This window comes from Larimichthys crocea, chromosome VII (assembly GCF_000972845.2).
Source record: "Larimichthys crocea isolate SSNF chromosome VII, L_crocea_2.0, whole genome shotgun sequence".
Lineage (NCBI taxonomy): Eukaryota > Metazoa > Chordata > Actinopteri > Sciaenidae > Larimichthys > Larimichthys crocea.
The window spans coordinates 14810837-14830310 of record NC_040017.1 but is presented as its reverse complement, the minus strand read 5'-3'; the positions used below and the strand labels follow the sequence as shown (position 1 = coordinate 14830310).

Sequence of the window (19474 nt, the reverse complement as noted above, 5' to 3'; positions counted from 1 at the left end):
CATAACATACAATTGAGAGCAAAGTGAACAAATTCCTTGTGTGTGTGCCAGACACACCTCGTCAATAAAGTAGTGATGTGTTGGCTGCGAATGAGCCGGTTCAAAGAGCCGGCTCTTTTAAGTGAATGAGGTTACTTTTTTTTTTTTTACGTTTCTCTTTAGGAAAAGTAGCTGTTGGCGCTGTGGGCAAAGATATATTATTTTTTACATTACTGTATACCAAAAACATTTTGGTTTTATTTGTCCAGATGTCAGTGGTGGGCATTAACAAAGCACATTTACTTGAGTGTTGTTATATAGGGAGTTACAAGGGATTTTACAACTGTAAATTGGCAATTGGCTACAGCAAATTATTGAAATTCAAGTGATATATGCGTTCAAATACAAATCACAAGTCAAAACAGTGCTAAATTTGCCTGAATTACAAAAGGTATAAGTGGTAAAATGAAGAGCCATTTGGGAGCCGAAAGAGCCGGATCTTCTTGAGTGAGCTGAGTCAAATGATCCGGAATTCCCATCACTACAATAAAGTGATTCTGTTTCTAAATCGGATCAATCAAAAAACAAACGAACAAACAAACAAAAAAACTCCACCGGTCCACCTTAAAATATTACGTCACCGCGTAGCCCCCGCCCCGTGAAATGAGCGGAAGTGGATGGAAACAAGCAGGCCAGACTGTCTGCGAGGAAAAAACACGTCGGTCGCAGGGGAGACAAACACTGCTCAGACATCCACCGCTGCGGTCTGTCGGTTAATCTGACACCCCGGATGGTTTAGAAGTAGAAGACACATCAGCATGGGACACATTTGGGAGCATCTGTCGACGGCGGCCAAACTCCGGCTGCCACTTCTCGCCTTTCTCCTCTGCCTTGTTGTCTCCCTGGGCGACGCGAGGCTGCGCCGGGCACGGAGCGTCAGCTCCTCCACGGAGGACACGGTGGAAACTTACAGCAGATACTACAATTATGACAACCTGACCCGACTTTTACAGTCTCTAGCCCTGCAATACCCTCACATAGCTAAACTGTCGAGCGTGGGTCAGTCCGTGGAGGGCAGGGAGCTCTGGGTGATGCGGATCACCAAGGACCCCGACACGGACTCACCGGGGAAGCCCAAATTTAAATACGTAGGGAACATGCACGGCGATGAAACCGTGTCCAGACAGGTGTTGGTGTACCTTGTGGAGTACCTGCTGGCTAACTACGGGAATGAACCTCGTGTTTCTGAGCTGGTGGACACCACGGATGTTTACATCATGCCCAGCATGAACCCGGACGGCTTTGAGAGGTCCAGAGAGGGGGACTGCAATGGCGACAACATGGGACGAAACAACGCCAGAGACAAAGACCTCAACAGAAGTTTTCCTGACCAGTTTGTCAGCAAAAATATCAGTCAAGATGATATCCCAGAGGTCGTGGCTGTGATGAGGTGGATTCAGCTGAAAAAGTGAGTGTCTAATCAGCAGGGACTGGTTGTCTGAGGTCGTTTTGCCCAGGGCACAGGCTGGGAAGGCTTCAGTAAACTGATCTCACATATTTCCTTTGGTCAATGTCTGTCTCAGGGGTTTGGAGAGTGACAAACATTCCCTGTCAATGAGCAACTCAGTTCTTTGTCTAAGACCTGAGGGGACACCAGGTGTTGAAGACGGGACCTGCAGGATGCCATAATGTCATACGGTGTAAGACTGTGGTGAACTTGGGAGTAGAGCTGAGACCACTGGTTGTTTTATCTATGTGTAATAGATTTATTGTCAGTTCTGAATGTATTATTATTATTATATATGATAATTGTGGGGTTAGCGCTGTTTCCTGGTTCCTGGTTTGAACCTCGGTTGAGGCCTTTCTTGTGTGCGTGCTCTTGCTTCCTCCCACAATCCAAAGACCTGCACAACAGGTAAATTGGCTGTAGGTGTGAATGTGAATGGTTGTTTGTCTCTATGTGCCCTTTTGATGAGCTGGCGACTTGTCCATGGTGTACCCCGCCTCTCGCCCCAATGACCCAGATGAGGATAAGTGGTTACAGATAATGGATGGATGGATACTGAGTATGTTTTGGCTCTGCACTCAAGCAGTTTCGAGATATCACCTTGGGGTTTCAACAAATTGTCGTAGACATATTTGACTATTTTTGAACGTTTGATCGATACATAAAAAGGTTCTGGTAGCTGCATGTGGTACACATCTCTTTTTCTTCCTTTATTTTCTGTCTGCGTCAGTATTATCAGCTATTCAATAAAGCTCCCTCAAAAAAAAAAAATCTTTAATAAAAACTTTGCCAGATTATTCAGTAATGAAAATAGTCATTAGTTGCACCCTCATTTGGCAATGAGTGACTAATTTCTCCTCTAGTTTCCTTCTTCGTTAGGGCCACAGGTGTGACCCTGTCCTGTTTAACCTCTGAATCAACACAAATATTTATCCAGTTTGGTGCCCTGTCAGTGTCAAGGCTGCCATGTCCTCATAGCTTCTGAGTCTGAGTTAGACAAATCCAGTCCAAATTTACAACGTGTTTAGTCTTTTTGCTTCATGGACTGTATGAACGGGACAAATAACCTTTCATTTACGTATGAGCATGTGAGTATTATTTTAAAATGGATGTATATGGCCTGTAGCACCTTTCCACTCATAAACTGATGGCATTGGCTGTCATGCAAGTTGCCACCTGCTTTTGAACTGCAGTTTTAGATGCTAACCATTCACACCGATGGCACAGCCTTCGGGAGCAATTTGGGGTTCAGTATTCACCCAAGAACACTTTAACATGCAAGACTGGAAGAGCCGGGGATTGAACCGCTGATGGGCGATCCGCTCTCCCTCTTGAGCCCCTGGCGTGGACAGTAGAGATGTGAACTTAACCTTTTTCTTTCCTCATCCCTTCCTACAGATTCGTGCTGTCCGGGAACCTTCATGGCGGCACTGTGGTTGCCAGCTACCCTTTTGATGACTCAGCCTCCCACCAGCAACAGGACCTCTACAGCAAGTCAGAGGACGACCGCCTGTTTCGCTACTTGGCCCTGGTGTATTCCAAAAACCACCCTGTCATGAAGACCGGTCAGCCAAACTGTCCCGGCGCCAAGGACGAAACTTTTAAAGACGGGATCACCAATGGGGCACAGTGGTATGACGTGCCTGGTAAGATGATCCGTTTTCTTTTTACTTTCTGCTAAAACATTTAATGCTCTGAAGAGAGACAACTAGGTTGTGTGTTGCCATGGAGATGGCCAAGAGGAATTGGTGTACGGAGTAAGATTGCAGGCTTGTGTAAGATTTAGTTGTATGTGAGGATGTTCGGCCAGCCATTGTTCTCTCATTTCCTTTAAAGTTTTAAATTTAGTTGTTGACAGTTTCTGCAGAATATGTTGGTTTGTGTACAAGCTACAACCTGTTTGAGGAGACCCAGGAACAAATGATGATTATAAGCTCATGACAAAGTTTTCTCCCGCAGATCACAAGTAAGACATCAGTCTTTTCTGAAGTTTCAGTCCAGAGATCATCTTGAAGAGTTTTGTTCACCAAAGCTGCTTGGAGCTAGACTCCAGCAGGCTCATTCTTTCATCTAATAAGCACTTTTGAAATGCAAAACGTTCATTGTTACTGTGGGTACTCTTCGTTTAGCTGCATTATGAGACTTGGAAGTTTTCATAGGTAACTTTGCTAATTGGCACTAATCCAAAACAAATTTTAGTCATTAAAGCACTGAATGCAATGACCTGATTTTGGGTTACCAGCTGTCAGAACACTGCACGCAACTGAGCTCAGAGTGCACTCTTCATCATGCTTGTTTGTCAATGTTTATAATTATCTACGTGTTAGAGCTCAAGACAGATTTAACACGATGGCTGGCTCTTCTGTTGGGTTAGCTGAACTAAATGCTGCTGATCCATAAACTTAATTCAGGTTCAGAAACTGCACTGCTCTGCAGCGCTTGGGCAGAAACTCGGTCAGCATAATTTTTTGTGCTGTTGGTTTGTCTGACGTGTTGGAAGGTGTTGATGTGCCTGCAGCTTCAGGTTACCACACTGCGTTTCCTGTTGAGATATGCTTCGTTGTAGTAAATTTCAGGTGAGGGTGTATCATTTCGTTGTTGTCTATTTCTGGTTTCAGCGCTTTGGGCTGCTTGTTTACATGAATAAATAAAGTGTGTGTGTCTTTCAGGTGATTTCCCGTAGATTCACATGAACTGGCCTGATTAAACCGTAACTCTTCATGCTATTCCTTACCATACCTTTCTTTTTTTAAGTGTATCAGAAGTTTAGTGTTTTTATTAGAGGAGCCAGCTACTCCATTTGCATTTAGGTCATCCATAATCAGGTATTAACCCTCAGGACCATTAAGTAATTTTATAAGTCCCTGGTTTTAGATTTTTGTAATGTTTCAGAGAAATCTACAGGCCCCCAGATTTCATAATGTAGGTAGTTAAACTGATTATTTCAGGACACCTTAAGAAAAACTAGTAGCTGCAGTCTGTTTGTTCCTGTTGCAGGTCACTTACACGCGATATTATGTCATTACGTATCACATTATCCGTTTACCACTAGAAGGAACCAGAGCTGTAAATCATTACCAAAACCATTAGTGCACACACTGTGTAACTCTTGGCTTTTATAATAATCATCATCGGAAACTTAGAAGCACAGTGGCGGTTTTTAGCGGAAGTGTACCTGTTTTGTTATTTCAGCATTCAGGCAGAGCAGGTTCTGGTTGTAAGAGGAGCCAGTTATTTCCAGCAACAAATCTCAAGATGAAAACAGCCAAAAGTGTAAGGCAGTAGGAGTGGACAATGCTTGAATCTCTATGTCATGTCTCAGTTCACTAAATGTAACTGCTAGAATTGGGCTAATGGCAGATGATGGAAACGGTCAGGACATTGTGTGGCCATAATGCGTGACCCAGGCAAAGTGCCAGGACCAGGAGTTGGGAACAGGAGTTTTTTGTGTGGCAGTCAGGACTTAGAATAATGATTCAGCATAACATCTTATCTGGACTCATAATCTTTTTGAAACAGTCTTACCTTCAGAGGGAGTTCCTTTTCTTTTCTTTTTTGAACTGTATTTTGGTAATGTAAGCCTCAGCACATAACTGGGGCACTCTTTTGTCTCTGCGTTTCAACTTGGCATGGTGATCGCTTTGTTGTTGTTTTTCAGCGATCCAGAGTCTAAAATGTTTTATGGGACATTTGTTCTAAACTGTTGAAGGACACATGTCAATGTCAGCCAGAATATCATGTTACTGTATGCAAATATGGCTGTGATAATCAGTGGCCTTTGAAGCGCCTGGTTATGTGCAGAACTCATGCTGCAGTGCTGACAGTCATATGACAGTATGACTTTCCAAGATAGTTTGTCCTCCTGGTTATCATTCATCAAATGTTTGACTAAAAATAGGATACTTTTTTGTTTTATTGCATTATATAGCTAAACCTCTGAAGTCACCCTGTACTCTAAACAACAACTTTAGCTTCCAGCTCTCACTATGGCTCCATTGTCTGACCAGTACTTTCCTGCTAAGTTCAGGGTGTGCCTCTGGATCCGGTACATAGACAGGATACTTAAGGTTGCAGCTGCCGTAGTCTTTCTGTGTGTGTTTGTTATTCTCTGACAGCATATTGGAAGTGTGTTTACTTTATTTGAATGGCTCTTTATTCACTTTGAAACTAATTAAGATGCCTTATGTCTTGTGACCTGGAAAAAGGCTTTAACGATGTTTGTCATGTCGTTGAATGGATTTCCACACATTGTCTACTGTTAGTTTTAATCATGAGCAAATAAGTTCAGTTTGGTTGACATAGCACCCTGCTGTCTCTGCTGTCACCACAGAGGTTAACACCCCTAAAGAATTACCCAGACACATCTCCACACACCACCCATATTCAAAATAAGCTCAGAGGGCACGGTCCCTATTGCTCTGTGTGAATGTTTGTCTACTAGTTAAGTACTGGTAGATTACTTCAGGGCATACAGTGTGGATACCGCTCCTGTATTTATTAACAATTAAAGCTTATCTGTTCCGTCAGCCCAACACAAAATGGACAACTAAAACCCCCTGTCTGAAACGTGTCCAATGAGCCGTCTTCCGAAGTTGCCCTTCTCGGTTTCCGGTGAATGACATGCCAGTTAGTCACCCTCGCAAAGTTTCAGACATCTGAGCAGCTGTTGCTTGACCGGAGATGACTCAGACGAGCTTGTGTTTGTGGTGTATATTTTGGCATGTCCACTCTCGAAAGGCCACACCGCAGAACAGTCTGGAGCATTGTAATTTTCTTTCCAGTTTCTAAAGCTGTAATACAAGAATCTCAGGATAATCTCACCATCACGCAAGCAGACCAGATTCTCTAAAAATGAGTATGAATGTTTGGCAGTTGAACCAAATGTTCAGCACAAGCATAAAACTGGTTGCAAACATGAATGAAGCTGTACTCTTTGCACTTCATTGCCCATAAAGAACTATGGTGTTAGAGTATTTTTAAAGTTTTGGGATTGTAGATATTATTTTGTTGAACACAATCCATTTAAAATCGGTCATATATGCTTAGATTTGTCTGTTTGACCACAAATAGCTAAAGTGTGCAAAGAGCAGCGTTTCTCTGTTGTGGAATGGTTAATGTCTTCCTCGTTGATACAGCTGTGAAGCTGGTTGCTTTGCTGAAGTTATTTGTTAGTGTTTGATGTGTGAGGCCTTTCGCTTTGACCGTTAAAACTGGCAAATAGTGGCTGTTTTTAATGGGTTCCTGTGGCCACCTGGTAAGCAGTCATGGCAACACTCCAGTCTGGGAGCCTCTGGCTGCCGGCTGTCGCTCCCGTGGGATGGCCAGGCGAGCAGACTGCACTCTTGTGTGTCTTTCTGTTTGCCTTACTTGGGGGGCGAACTGCAGATGTCAGGGCTTGTTGCCACATTGAACACTATGTTTAAACTATGACGCTGAAGAGACAAAGACAGGCTCAAGACTTATCACACAGACTTGCTTTTCTATGTTAATTAACTGACTTGGGACTAGTGGGGGTTACATTTAGGGAGGCAGAGCATATTTAAGAATTGACTTTATGATTAAGTTTTGTCCACATCAGTTTAATTCCTGCCTTCATCTTTGATGTCATGTAGTGAATGTGTTACGCAATAGTTGGCATGATTGGTTTACTACATTGCTGTCTTGTTATCTAGGAGGGATGCAGGACTACAACTACCTCCATGGAAACTGTCTGGAAATCACCATGGAGCTGAGCTGCTGCAAATATCCTCCTGCTTCTGAGCTCCATAAGGAATGGGACCTGAACAGGGAATCTCTACTAGCCTACATTGAAAAGGTAGAATATTGACACACATGCATTCATAATAATGTACCGTTATGTTTTCTGAATTAAAAGAATAATGCCACAATCTGCCATGAAATGCTCCAGTTCAGCAAGATGTGCTTCGTATTTACAACACAATTGTCTTCCAGGTCCATATAGGTGTCTGTGGCTACGTGAAAGAGGCTATCAGCGGTGCTGCTCTCGCCAATGCTAGCATCATGGTGGCCGGCATTCGTCACAACCTGACCACAGGAACACATGGAGAGTACTATCGTCTTCTAGTTCCAGGAACATACAACATCACAGCTGTGGTTCCAGGGTGAGAAATACCATTGAACTTCCAAATACCGAATAAGAGGCAGGTTTCCACTGAAATGATCAATGACAGGCTGACAAGTGATGTGAACATTGCTGCTTTTTTCATGTTGATTCTTGCCCGATGGCAATAAATGAAACTGAATTTGTAATCTGACCCTTCAGACTATCAAACAATGAAACTTAGAGCAACCCTTCTGGATTTACCTACACGTTTTTCAAATACAAATAGCACCAGTTACTTCCTCTTTCCTCATTTGCTGTGTTTCACAAGGTTATTATTGACTGACTTCCTTGTAGAGAGGTTAAAAGAAAAAAAAGAAAGACATTTTGATACTTCCTGGAGTTTTTAAGGTGGAGTTAAATAGTTTTTTGTTTTTTGTTTTCTGTACACAGGTACAAATCAGTGACAATCAACAGTGTTCAGGTCCTGGAAGGAAAGGCTGTAGAACATAACTTTACCATGTCACCTGTGGTCAGTGAGGGTGCAGATAGCACTACTGTGCGTACAGAATCCATGACATCCACCAGTGGTCCAAGCATCCCCACCACAACTACAAACTCTCCTAACTCCACGGTGGTTCCCTCTGAGGAAAACAAGAGCAGCCCTCCCATTCTTCCACCTGAACCTCAGCCCATCCAGCCCCAAGAATTTCGTCATCACACCTACGTAGACATGGAGCTGTTTTTGCGCAAGTACAGCAGCGAGTTCCCTTCTATCGTCCACCTTTACTCAGTTGGCCGCTCTGTGGACGGCCATGAGCTCTATGTGATGGCCATTTCAGACAATCCTGCAGTCCATGAGCATGGTAGGTCTAAGGTGCATTTTAGCATTGCTGACATTATGTCAATATTATCTGTTATTAGGATTTTTCACTCGGACCTCTTCTTTTGTTTCCATGTCAGGTGAGCCGGAGTTTAAGTATATAGGCAACATGCACGGCAATGAAGTGGTCGGACGAGAGTTATTGCTCAACCTCATCGAGTACTTGTGCCGTAACTATGGTACTGACACGGAGGTCACTAAGTTGGTTAACAGTACCCGCATTCACATCATGCCTTCTATGAACCCGGATGGCTATGAAATTGGCACTGAAGGTAAGAAACACTTAGAAGTTCTTACACAGGCAACAATAAACCTGTAACATTCCTTGCACAATATGAAACAAAGACTTGCAGCATTATGGCAGATATTTTGGTGTTAGATATACTGCTTTGGATACATGAGCCAAGGTATAACATTACAGGACCTGTCTGGTAATTTGATCACTGAACTAACTTTCCTCTAGTATATGTTGCTAAAAGCTATCAAATTTACAGAAGACGCAAAGAATGTTTGTAGGTTAAGGAGGTAGGGGTAGTATACAGTGCCTTGAAAAAGTATTTATACACCTTGAACGTTTTCACATTTTGTCACTATACAACCACAAACTTAAATGTTTTTTATTGAGATTTTATGTGATCGATCAACACAAAGTAGCACATAATTGTGAAGTGGAATGGAAATGATACGTAGTTTACAAAATTGTAAGCAAATAAAAATCTGAAATGTGGTGTGCATTTGTATTCAGCCCCCTCTGCATCAATACTTTGTAGAGCCACCTTTCGTTGCAATTACAGCTGCAAGTCTTTTGGGGTATGTCTCTACCAGCTTTGCACACCTAGACGCTTAAATTTTTGCCCATTCTTTGCAAAATAGCTCAAGCTCAGCCAGATTTGATGGGGAGTATTTTGCAGCCTCCAAGAGGTTTTCTTCCAGGATTGGCCTGTATTTAGCTCCATCCATCTTCCCATCAACTCTGACCAGCTTCCCTGTTCCTGCTAAAGAAAAGCGTGATGTTGCCACCACCATGTTTCACAGTTGGGATGGTGTGTTCAGGGTGATGAGCAGTGTTAGTTTTTCCACCACACATAGCGCTTTGCATTTTGGCCAAAAAGTTCTCATCTGACCAAAGCACCTTCTTCCACATGTTTGCAGTGTCCCCTACATGGCTTGTGGCAAACTGCAAACGGGACTTCTTATGCCTTTCTTTCCACAATGGCTTTCTTCTTGCCACTCTTCCATAAAGGGCAGATTTGTGGAGTGCAGGACTAATAGCTGTCCTGTGGACAGATTCTCCCACCTGAGTTGTGGATTTCTGCAGCTCTAGAGTGACCATGGGCCTCTTGGCTGCTCGCTCGTCAGTTTAGGTGGACGGCTATGTCTTGTTAGGTTTGCAGTTGTGCCATACTTTTTCCATTTTTGGATGATGATTTGAACAGTGGTCCTTGAGATGTTCAAAGCTTGGGATATTTTTTTTATAACCTAACCCTGCTTTACACTTCTCCACAACTTTATCCTTGTTCTTCGTGATGCTGTTGTTCACTCGTGTTCTCTAACAAACCACGAGGCCTTCACAGAACCAGTGTATTTATACTATGAGTAAATTACACACGGGTGGAGTCAATTTACTAATAAGGTGACTTTTGAAGACAATTGATTGCACTGGATTGTATTTAGGGGTATCAGAGTACAGGGGTCTAAATACAAATGCACACCACACTTTTCAGATTTATATTCGTTTAAAATTTTGAAACCCATACATAATTTTCGTTCCACTTCACAATTATGTGCTACTTTTTGTTGGTCTATCATATAAAATCTCAACTAAATACAGTCATGTTTGTGATTGTAAGGTTTTTCACAAAAAAAACTTCACAGATCATGTACCAATGTCATTCAGCTGATAGCCGATACTCACTGCTGATGTGTAACAGAGCACCTATTTCCTAACAGGTGATGTAAAGGGCTACAAGGGACGCAACAACAGCAACAATTTTGACCTGAACCGCAACTTTCCAGACCAGTTTGCCACCATCACAGATCCCAGACAACCAGAGACCATAGCTGTGATGAACTGGCTGAAGAGTATTCCCTTTGTCCTGTCAGCTAACCTACACGGAGGCACGGTCTTATTTTAAGCTTTTAAATGCCTGATATTGTGGTCTTTCAGTGTCACAGACACCTGTTGATAGTGATAGTCTGTTAAACGTGTTCAACAATATGTTTTGTGATTTTTTTTTTATTTGTTATTTTTCTTGTCTGGAAAATCTCTAACTAGACTACTAAGGATTACTACTACAGCTCCACAGTTTAAGTTTAATCTATGATAGATTAGAAATATCAACCAGTTGTGAATATTGAAGGTCATTTTAACCACACTTTTAAATTAGTTTTTCTCTCTTCTTTCTATCTTTGTGTTGTTGAATTTAGGTTCCTTGGTTGTCAACTACCCCTATGATGATGACAAAAAAGGGATAAGTCAGTACAGTCAGTCACCTGATGACCAAGTCTTTCAGCGGGTGTCTAGAGCCTACTCACAGGTAACTGGACACTGTTGTGGTTGGATCTCTCTCAGCCTGGAATAATGTCTGCTTGTGGTTTCACTGTGTTATTTGAAAACAAAAGTAGGATTCATAAAAGCAGCTGGCTTTTTTTTTTTTTTTTTTTGTGTGTGTGAAAGAGACTAGGTTTGAAAACTTGACTACAACAGCACTCATTGTTTAGTTCTCACTTGTGTGTGATGTGTGTGCAGGAGAACCCTCTGATGCACAATGGACACCCTTGTGAGGACCTGTACCCTGGTGAATATTTTGAGGATGGCATCACCAATGGTGCCCAATGGTACAATGTTCGTGGTATGTCTACATTATTCATCCTTTGGTGCTCATTCACTTTGTTTACACAATCAATCAGCCAAAGCAACCTTTATATTTGAATTTTTTGTTTCAATAATCAATTTTTTTTGGTGTAAAAAGTCTTTCCCACACGTCTTTAGCCAATTCACATCGCTCTAATAGCCTCAAGATACACAGAAGGTTAATATTTATGTTTTTATTTACAAGTTTAGGTGTAGTAAAAGAAAACCTAAATTCAACTGCCATGGTTGTAGGCTTCAGTGTTACTGGTTCTTCCATATTGTAAATATTGTAAATCTGTCATGATTTATACTTACATACTCTCTATGCCTGTGTGCAGTTGATCACAAAAATTTAATTAACCTCTGCATGGAGTTTAAAGCAGCACTGTTTTTCTCCAGGCAGTATGCAGGACTGGAACTACGTGAACACCAACTGTTTTGAAGTGACCATCGAACTAGGTTGTGTGAAGTACCCAATGGCAAAGGAACTGCCAAAATATTGGGAACAAAACCGACGTGCCTTGCTTCAGTTTATACAGCAGGTAGTAAATACAAATCTTAACATTACCCTGAATTTTCTCCCAGCTCTACGCGTTTTTGCATCTACTCACGTTTCCGTGGTAATGTGTCTATGTAGGTCCACACTGGAGTGAAGGGCACTGTCTCCGACAGTAGGGATGGTACAGGGATTCCCAATGTCACTATTAGTGTGGACGAGATAGACCATAACATCACCACGGCTCATACTGGAGACTACTGGAGACTGCTGAACCCTGGCACTTACTCTGTAACTGCCTCTGCTCATGGGTGAGATTTACATTTTAGAAAGGAAAAAAAACATTTCTATATACAGTATGTGTCCCCTTATTTCCAGTGACTTTAATTAACTTTTTATGTTGTCCAGATATAAATCTGTGAAGACGTACGCCACTGTCCCAAAAGATGGTGTTGAGGTGGTGGACTTCAGACTGACACGTGTACACTCAGACTCTAACGGACAGCCTCTGAAGGGACCCCAACCCACACAGAACCCATCTGAGAGGGAGCTCCAGAGCTTAATCAAGGACCTGTCTCTAGGCCAGGGTTTAGAGCAGTTGGTCAGTAGCACAGACACAGAGAACAACTTTCGCTACCGAGGCTACAAAGAGCTGGCAGGCGTTCTGAGAGGCCTCACACTTAACTTTCCCAAAATTACATCTTTACGCAGGTAAGGAGGCTTTTATTACCCCAAAACCTGTACCTGAACCAGCCAACATCATTCCCTTTTAAGGATACATAAATGTTTGACACCATACCTAATCATACTCGTCAAAATCTGCTGTGTGTCTCATTACTTCAGTTACTTTTCTCGATAATACTAACCTCTATTTCTGGTTTCTTCTCTTCTGTGTCCAGTTTGGGCCAGAGCGTAGAGTTTCGAACCATTTGGGCTTTGGAAATCTCCAACAAACCAGGGGAAGCTGAACTGTCTGAGCCCAAGATCCGCTTTGTAGCAGGGATCCATGGCAATGCCCCAGTGGGCACAGAGCTGCTGCTGGAGTTTGCTGCCTTCCTGTGTATCAACTATGGCAAAAATCCAGCCATCACCAAGGTAGGTGTTTGAGGAAGTATTGTCTTTATTGCCCGAATTATGTACTGTTTGTATAAATTGTTCAGCATGTCTCGACTTTAACCTTTCAAAAGTTTTAAGGAATACACAAAAGTCTTTCTCTGCACTCTTTCATACCTGGGTCTGGGTTCAGTGTACTATCATTTTTGTCTGGGTTGGAAAGAACTATTCCCAGTAAATACAGTCTTTGTTTCAGCCATGCCTATAATTGGTCTGTCTCCTTTCCACTCTCTAGTTGATCAATGAGACCCGGATTGTCATCGTGCCCTCTGTCAACCCAGATGGACGAGAACTAGCTGTTGAGAAGGAGTGCACCTCCACCCAGGGCTTGAGCAATGCTCACGGCAAGGATCTGGACACAGATTTCTTTGGTCAGTTTATGTATTTATCTTTGTGTGTGTGAGAGAGACCAAATACGTTTCTGTTTATTCAGTCTACAATTGTCAAAGAGTTGTTCTGAACGTAACAAATACATTTCTTTGTTTCTACATATACTTGTCATTAGCTGAACATGCTCCATATCTTTTCCTTCTTTTTTCAGGCAATGCATCTCAGCGTGTAGTGGAGTCCCAACCAGAGACCAGAGCAATGATGGACTTGATTTTAGAAAAGAGCTACACTCTGTCTGTAGCCCTCGATGGAGGCTCACTTGTTGCTACCTACCCTTATGACAAGCCCGTCCAGTCTGGTAACACCACCATGCAGAAAACAGTTTTTTGTTTGAATATGTAAAAATATATAATTCATATTCCCAAGAGGATATACCATAAACCATTTTTTAAAATGCCACCCTCAGGAAAAATTATATTTTTACCCTATTATTAATAAGCAGATACGATTAGTTACAGCAAATAATCTTGTGTTCTTGTGTTCAACACTTCACACATTAGTGGGGCTTTAAACTCAGTCTTGTTTTTGTTACATGTAATGTTGAGAAATGTTGTCAAAGTGCTAATACAGATCTCCTTACAGTGTTTCATTTGTAGTTCTCAACATACATTATGTAGCATCGATTTGCAAAGAGTAAAATCTCAACTCTGATTTCTGTTAACATTACTTAATATTACTAAATTTGGCTGTGTGGTTTTATTTATTCATTGTTTTTTCCCAGTTGAAAATGAGGGCACATTGAAGTACTTGGCAAGTGTTTATGCCAACAACCACCCCAAGATGCACCTCGGGGACGCTGGCTGTTCAAACAACGGGCAGAGTATGTAATTTAAGTACTATGAATAATTCTTCTCATGTTTGTATTGAATATCATTAATGATAGCTATGTTAATGTAATGGTAATCTTTCTGTTACTTAGTGAGCAACATCCCAGATGGAGTTATGAGGGCAGCAGAGAGACAAAGTCACATGGGGAGCATGAAGGTAAGTCTCCACCGCAGTGGCTCTGATGTTAAGATGGCCTCCAGGCTGCTAAAAACACTCTCAGCTTGTTAAACAGCTTTGAGGTCCTGAATGTTAGAAATAGACTTCTGCCCCAGTAATGTCTCATGTGTCATCTTGTGTCTATGTGCGCTTTTAGGACTTCAGTATGGACTTTGGACACTGTCCAGAAATCACAGTGTATACTGGCTGCTGTTTTTTCCCTCCTGCTGAGCAGCTGGCCACTCTCTGGGCTGAGAACAAAAAGGCTCTCCTCAGCATGTTGGTGGAGGTACGAAGGAAGAATTTATCAGCACCACATGGAGACCTGTTTAACATTGCTATGTATAGACTTTTATTTATTTGTGTGCTGTGTAACCCATTTTAAATGAGATATTTGCAGCTATTTCAGATTAGTGTTTTTCCCATCACCACATAGCCTTAATTTTCCCTCCATCTCTACCCAATCCAGGTCCACAAAGGGGTGCGTGGTGTAGTGAGGGACAAGAGTGGAAAGCCTATTGTTGGGGCAATCATTGTATTGAATGGGGGAGTGAGAGTCTTTACTACAGAGGGGGGCTACTTCCATGCACTGCTGGCTCCTGGCAACCACAACATTGAAGCTGTCGCTGATGGCTACCAACAACAACGTCAAGAGGTATACAGTTATATAAACACTGGGGTTGTTGAGTGAAATAAGAGGCTTACCATGTTGGTTTTTAGTACTGATTTTTATGAAAGCAGACAACAGCTGTGCCCCAGTTGTGGCCACATCTGCCCATTTGAACACAGTACATTATTGTAGTGGTTGGCAAGCTTTCAGACAAATGTTTTGATGAACTTTGAGCACTCTGTACACAGTTTAGGCAAATACAAAACCCAATTTAAAATGCAGAATTCACAGATTTTGGATTTACAGGTCTTGCATAATTTGAAATGTCAAACATTTGACACATTTCTTTCAGTAAACATTTGAAATGTAAATTCAAACACTGGATTACATTTCAGGTGAAAATAAAAATAGTCTAAATTAAGCATCAAGAGACATAATGTGATAGACAGTCTGAAAATTTTACTTTGGTTCCCCATTACGGTCTATGTCTATGAAAGGTGTAGGACGGAGCACACAAAATCTCTCCTGCACCTCCACTCGTCCGTTTGGCTGCTCTGAAATTTGAAGCATGGGATAGGCCAGCTCTTTAAACAGATAGTCCTTAACGTGACACCCCAACTCCAGACTGTAGGCTGTGAGCTTCCCGCACGGACTAAAGAGCAGAGGATCCACCACTGAATGATATTTCTGCTGGTACTCTGGTACTGTGAAGCCGTGGATCATCAGTGGTCCTGGCTGACTAGTTAACAATCTGCTGGAGGTCCTCTCTTCAGTAGTGAGTGCGCCGTCGCTGTGGGACAGTTTGAGATCTGGAAGAACGGCGGCATTCCTTTTATACCGGTCATCTAAAGGTTTCTGGGGGTCCGCTTCACTCTGCTCACACACAAGGTCCAAATCATAACTTGGGGCCAACATGTATTTCCTCTCTTTAATAGTCTCCCCATATTTCCTAGGACACCGAATACTCCGCCTTAGGTCATAGGGACGCATTTCATTCCTCTGGAAATTAAAGTGACAGTTTTAGTGGATTTGATGCCTGTGTAGGTTCCTCTGTGTCTCGCTGTCAAACAACCAGCAAATCATATTAATAATGAAAAGACAGGAAAGAAAATAGGATCGAGAGGTGCAGTTTATATCACATTACTGACTGACATTACTGTCAGTGAAACCACATGGTTTGAAATACAAGCTTTGAGTCAACTTCACCCATTTTTAAACTGCACTTAAAGAATGAGACTGTGAATAAAGCAGAGAGACACTTCACTTGCTGTGGAGAAGAAAAAATCAAGCAAATTACAAAAAGCAAATTCTGAGACTTGTGTAATTTACCTCTCAGGTGAAAGCTGAGTAATTTTGGATTTTTATGAGCCAGCATTCAAATCCTATTTTAGACATACAAAGACAACCTGCACCAGATTATACTGAGCAGTCACACCTGCAATTGAGGCTTGCTAATTAGGTAATTAACAGCTTTACTTCTGTCGGGAGTCTTAGCAGACAGCTGAATGCCATAAACTGTGTTTGGAGAAACAAAATAAGATGTGGTGAAGCTTGATGGTTTTTTTTTTGTTGTTGCATTTCGAGTGTAGTGTAAAATAGTGAAAAGTTGATTAAAAGTAAAATTGGTGAAATAATAACAAGCTTTTTGCTGCTGTTATTTTTACTAAGACCCACTAAGATACTTTTTAAGTCAGCAAGTGTTGCTTTTAAGAACCTTGACAAAACATTGCCTCAAAGTTTTGTGATGATTGTCAGGAATGTCGCTTTTACACTGTGATGAAATGTGTTTTTCTGTGTTGCAGGTGGTGGTATCTTCCTATGAAGCTGCTAACTCCATCATCATTGTGTTTGACATGGACAACAGTATCTTTGGCTTGCCCAGAGAGTTTGTGGTGGCCAGTGCAGGTAAGCATGTGTATGAAAAGGCCAGTAATGCCTCCATCATATCTAATTTTGCCTACTGTTATATGCTAAAACAGTATCCAGTCTTGTTAGGTGTGTGATGAAATAATTTAGTCTTAATGTCCTCCCAGTAGAAAACTGCTTGTCATATAGCGACATACTGAGTTGCGTGTTTCTCTTTCTCCTTGCAGCGGCCTCCATGACCGCATTAGTGGTGACGGCGTGCATCATCTGGTGTGTGTGCGCGGCCAAGTCTAATCGTCAGAAAGATGGCTTCCACCGTTTGCGGCAACACCGTGATGATTATGAGGATGAGATCCGGCTCACCTCTATGGGCTCCAAGAAATCGCTGCTTGCCCACGAGTTTCAGGACGAGAGTGAAAGTGATGAGGAGACACTGTATGCCAACAAAATCTGAGAAGTGTTGCACTAATTCAGCTGTTGGCTCATTGTTTTGTTTTGATCTCCCCCTTTAATTTAATACCTGGCCAACAGGGAACACCAGGCTCTCTCCTTATGACTGAAATATAAGAGTGATAAAGACACTTGGTTCTGTTTCACCAACAAGTCCTGAGGGCTCACTCCCAGTCACTCAGTTATCAGTGGTAGTAAATGAATACGTAAAGAGCATCCTCCTTTTTATTATTTGCTCCATGTCTACCTGACTGGCTCAGGAGGAAAAAGACGAGGAAAAAAAAAGAGCAAGTGAGGAATAAAAGTTTGCTCCACTGTGGGACTCATCCGTCCAGGTTTCGAGTGCCACAGCTTTTTCCATTTCCGAGCCATGCAAGAGTGCTATTTTAGACCACTACCTGTCCTGCCTGGCTGAGGGGGTTCCAGCCGATAAGTCCAAATAAACTCTTATTTAGTGGATGTGTAATGAACTGTGGATTGAAGTGCTCATTCTCACACAGTCTCCCCACTGATGTCATGCGTTTCTTTCAACACTGATTTGAGTTAGGGAATTAGAAATTATACATTTCTTTTGTTTAAGACAGCATTGCCACATTCAAGTGTCCAAGCCTTTGACTCAATTCAATACTGTGCCTTGGCTTCTGAAAAGATTACAGTCTGCTCAGGCTGTAGCATGTGACAAAAAGCAACATAGTGAATAGATCACACATGGTCCATGTTGGAATTTAATCCATCCTTTACTCAGGTGGTAGAAAAAGAGGGTGATTATGATGAATGGGCTGCTGAGTTCCAGTGTTGCACTGTTTCTGCACAGGTGACTCTGGGTTGGCCGACCTGGGTTCAGCAGTTTTCTATTTTTCTGTGAGTAAATCATGAGAGGAAAAAGCTTCTCAAAAGCTTTGAAGCATCAGGGAGACTCTGTTACCAATGAAATGCTTGAATGAAAACATTTCCAGTTAAGTGGAGTGTGCTCTAATGTGTACATGGAGGTCACTGGAAGGCAAGGATTATCCCATATCATTGGCCAGGAAAAAAGTAGGAATCTAAAGATGTATTCATAGAAAGAAAGAATGTATTTGTTTTTCCCTTTTTTGTTTTTAAATATAGCTTTGTTGTGGGGCGATTTCAAACTGCCTGTACATGGAGAGTTATTGACTTTCATGCATGTCACATTGAGTCTCTGCCCTGTTTTTTTGTGCATTATCACCATGTCTATAATTTCTCACATGGTATATCTGTTTTCAGTTTTAGATGTTTGTGTTTAGTCTCTCACCGCACAATACTTTGGAGTGCAAAAGTCATACCAGGTTTGTCCGTCCATTAATGATCACTGTCTATGAGTCAATGCCACAGCCACCCCTTGATTTAAGGGTCCAGTGCAAATAAATTTATATTTCCCTAGCAGGAATTAACCATTTCTCATTAGTCATTGCATGACAGAATCTGAGTAGAGTATGTTGGTGTGCAGAAATGCAAGTAAAGTGGAGAGTTATTGGAAGAAGCAAAAAGCGAGATGCGTTGTTAATCCTGTGCTTAAATGTCCAACATGGTGTAGAATTTAACTTTAGGCATCTTCCAGTAAATCAAATGAACTGCCAAGAACCAAAATCTGGCTTTTCTTAATATCATAAATCCATGTGTAACTACTCCTAACTTAATTAAAAATTCATGCACTGGATCATTAAAATCATGTCTTAAATCGGGAATGCTATGCATGTTTTTCATCACACACACATATACACACTTGTTCACTAAAGAGTTTGCCTTGATTTCCAGGTACTTTGCAGCTGACATCAGTAAATGTAAAAACCTGAGAGACAGTTTTGTATATTACTTTTCTTTCTTATACCGTATCTGTGAATGCGTGTGTATGAATTGAGCGAGAGTTGAGCGTGTGTCAGGGTCATGCTGTGTCGGTGAGAAGATTTTATATAAACTGGGATCGGTTGTAAATAATGTTTACCAATTGTAAATGGGGAAAATAATAAAAAAAGTGCAATTCATGTTAACCATGAATACACACAAAAACTCAAAACGATGAAATAAAACATCTCACAACTTCTCTCTTGCTTTTGTGTTGCATTGTTTGGTGCTGCTATTATTTTTGGGACACTTCTATGAGAGATTTGATGGGTGAAATTGAACAAACAGATCTTTAATCCGATTAGGGCATCATTTTCCGACATCGGTGAGTGACTCACTCACTTAACTCACACTGAACGAGACTGAAACCGTTCAAGGAGTCAAACAAGGAGTGGCACGTCTTACTTGGTCAGGAAAA

The 19474-nt window shown here is 41.7% G+C and overlaps 1 protein-coding gene across 1 annotated transcript; it reads left to right on the top strand.

Moving 5' to 3' along the window:
• The first annotated feature begins 635 nt into the window (after window positions 1–635).
• On the top strand, window positions 636–19255 carry cpda (carboxypeptidase D, a). The gene is made up of 21 exons (XM_027280205.1): window positions 636–1447; window positions 2885–3132; window positions 7159–7301; window positions 7439–7608; window positions 8001–8413; window positions 8511–8702; window positions 10381–10548; window positions 10858–10967; window positions 11180–11282; window positions 11684–11826; window positions 11922–12091; window positions 12189–12491; window positions 12680–12875; window positions 13129–13264; window positions 13435–13581; window positions 14005–14103; window positions 14203–14267; window positions 14425–14556; window positions 14737–14922; window positions 16680–16782; window positions 16971–19255. Exons 1-21 carry the CDS (start codon window positions 798–800, stop codon window positions 17195–17197), a joined length of 4104 nt encoding a protein of 1367 aa, XP_027136006.1. The 5' UTR covers window positions 636–797; the 3' UTR covers window positions 17198–19255.
• Window positions 19256–19474: the final 219 nt, after the last annotated feature.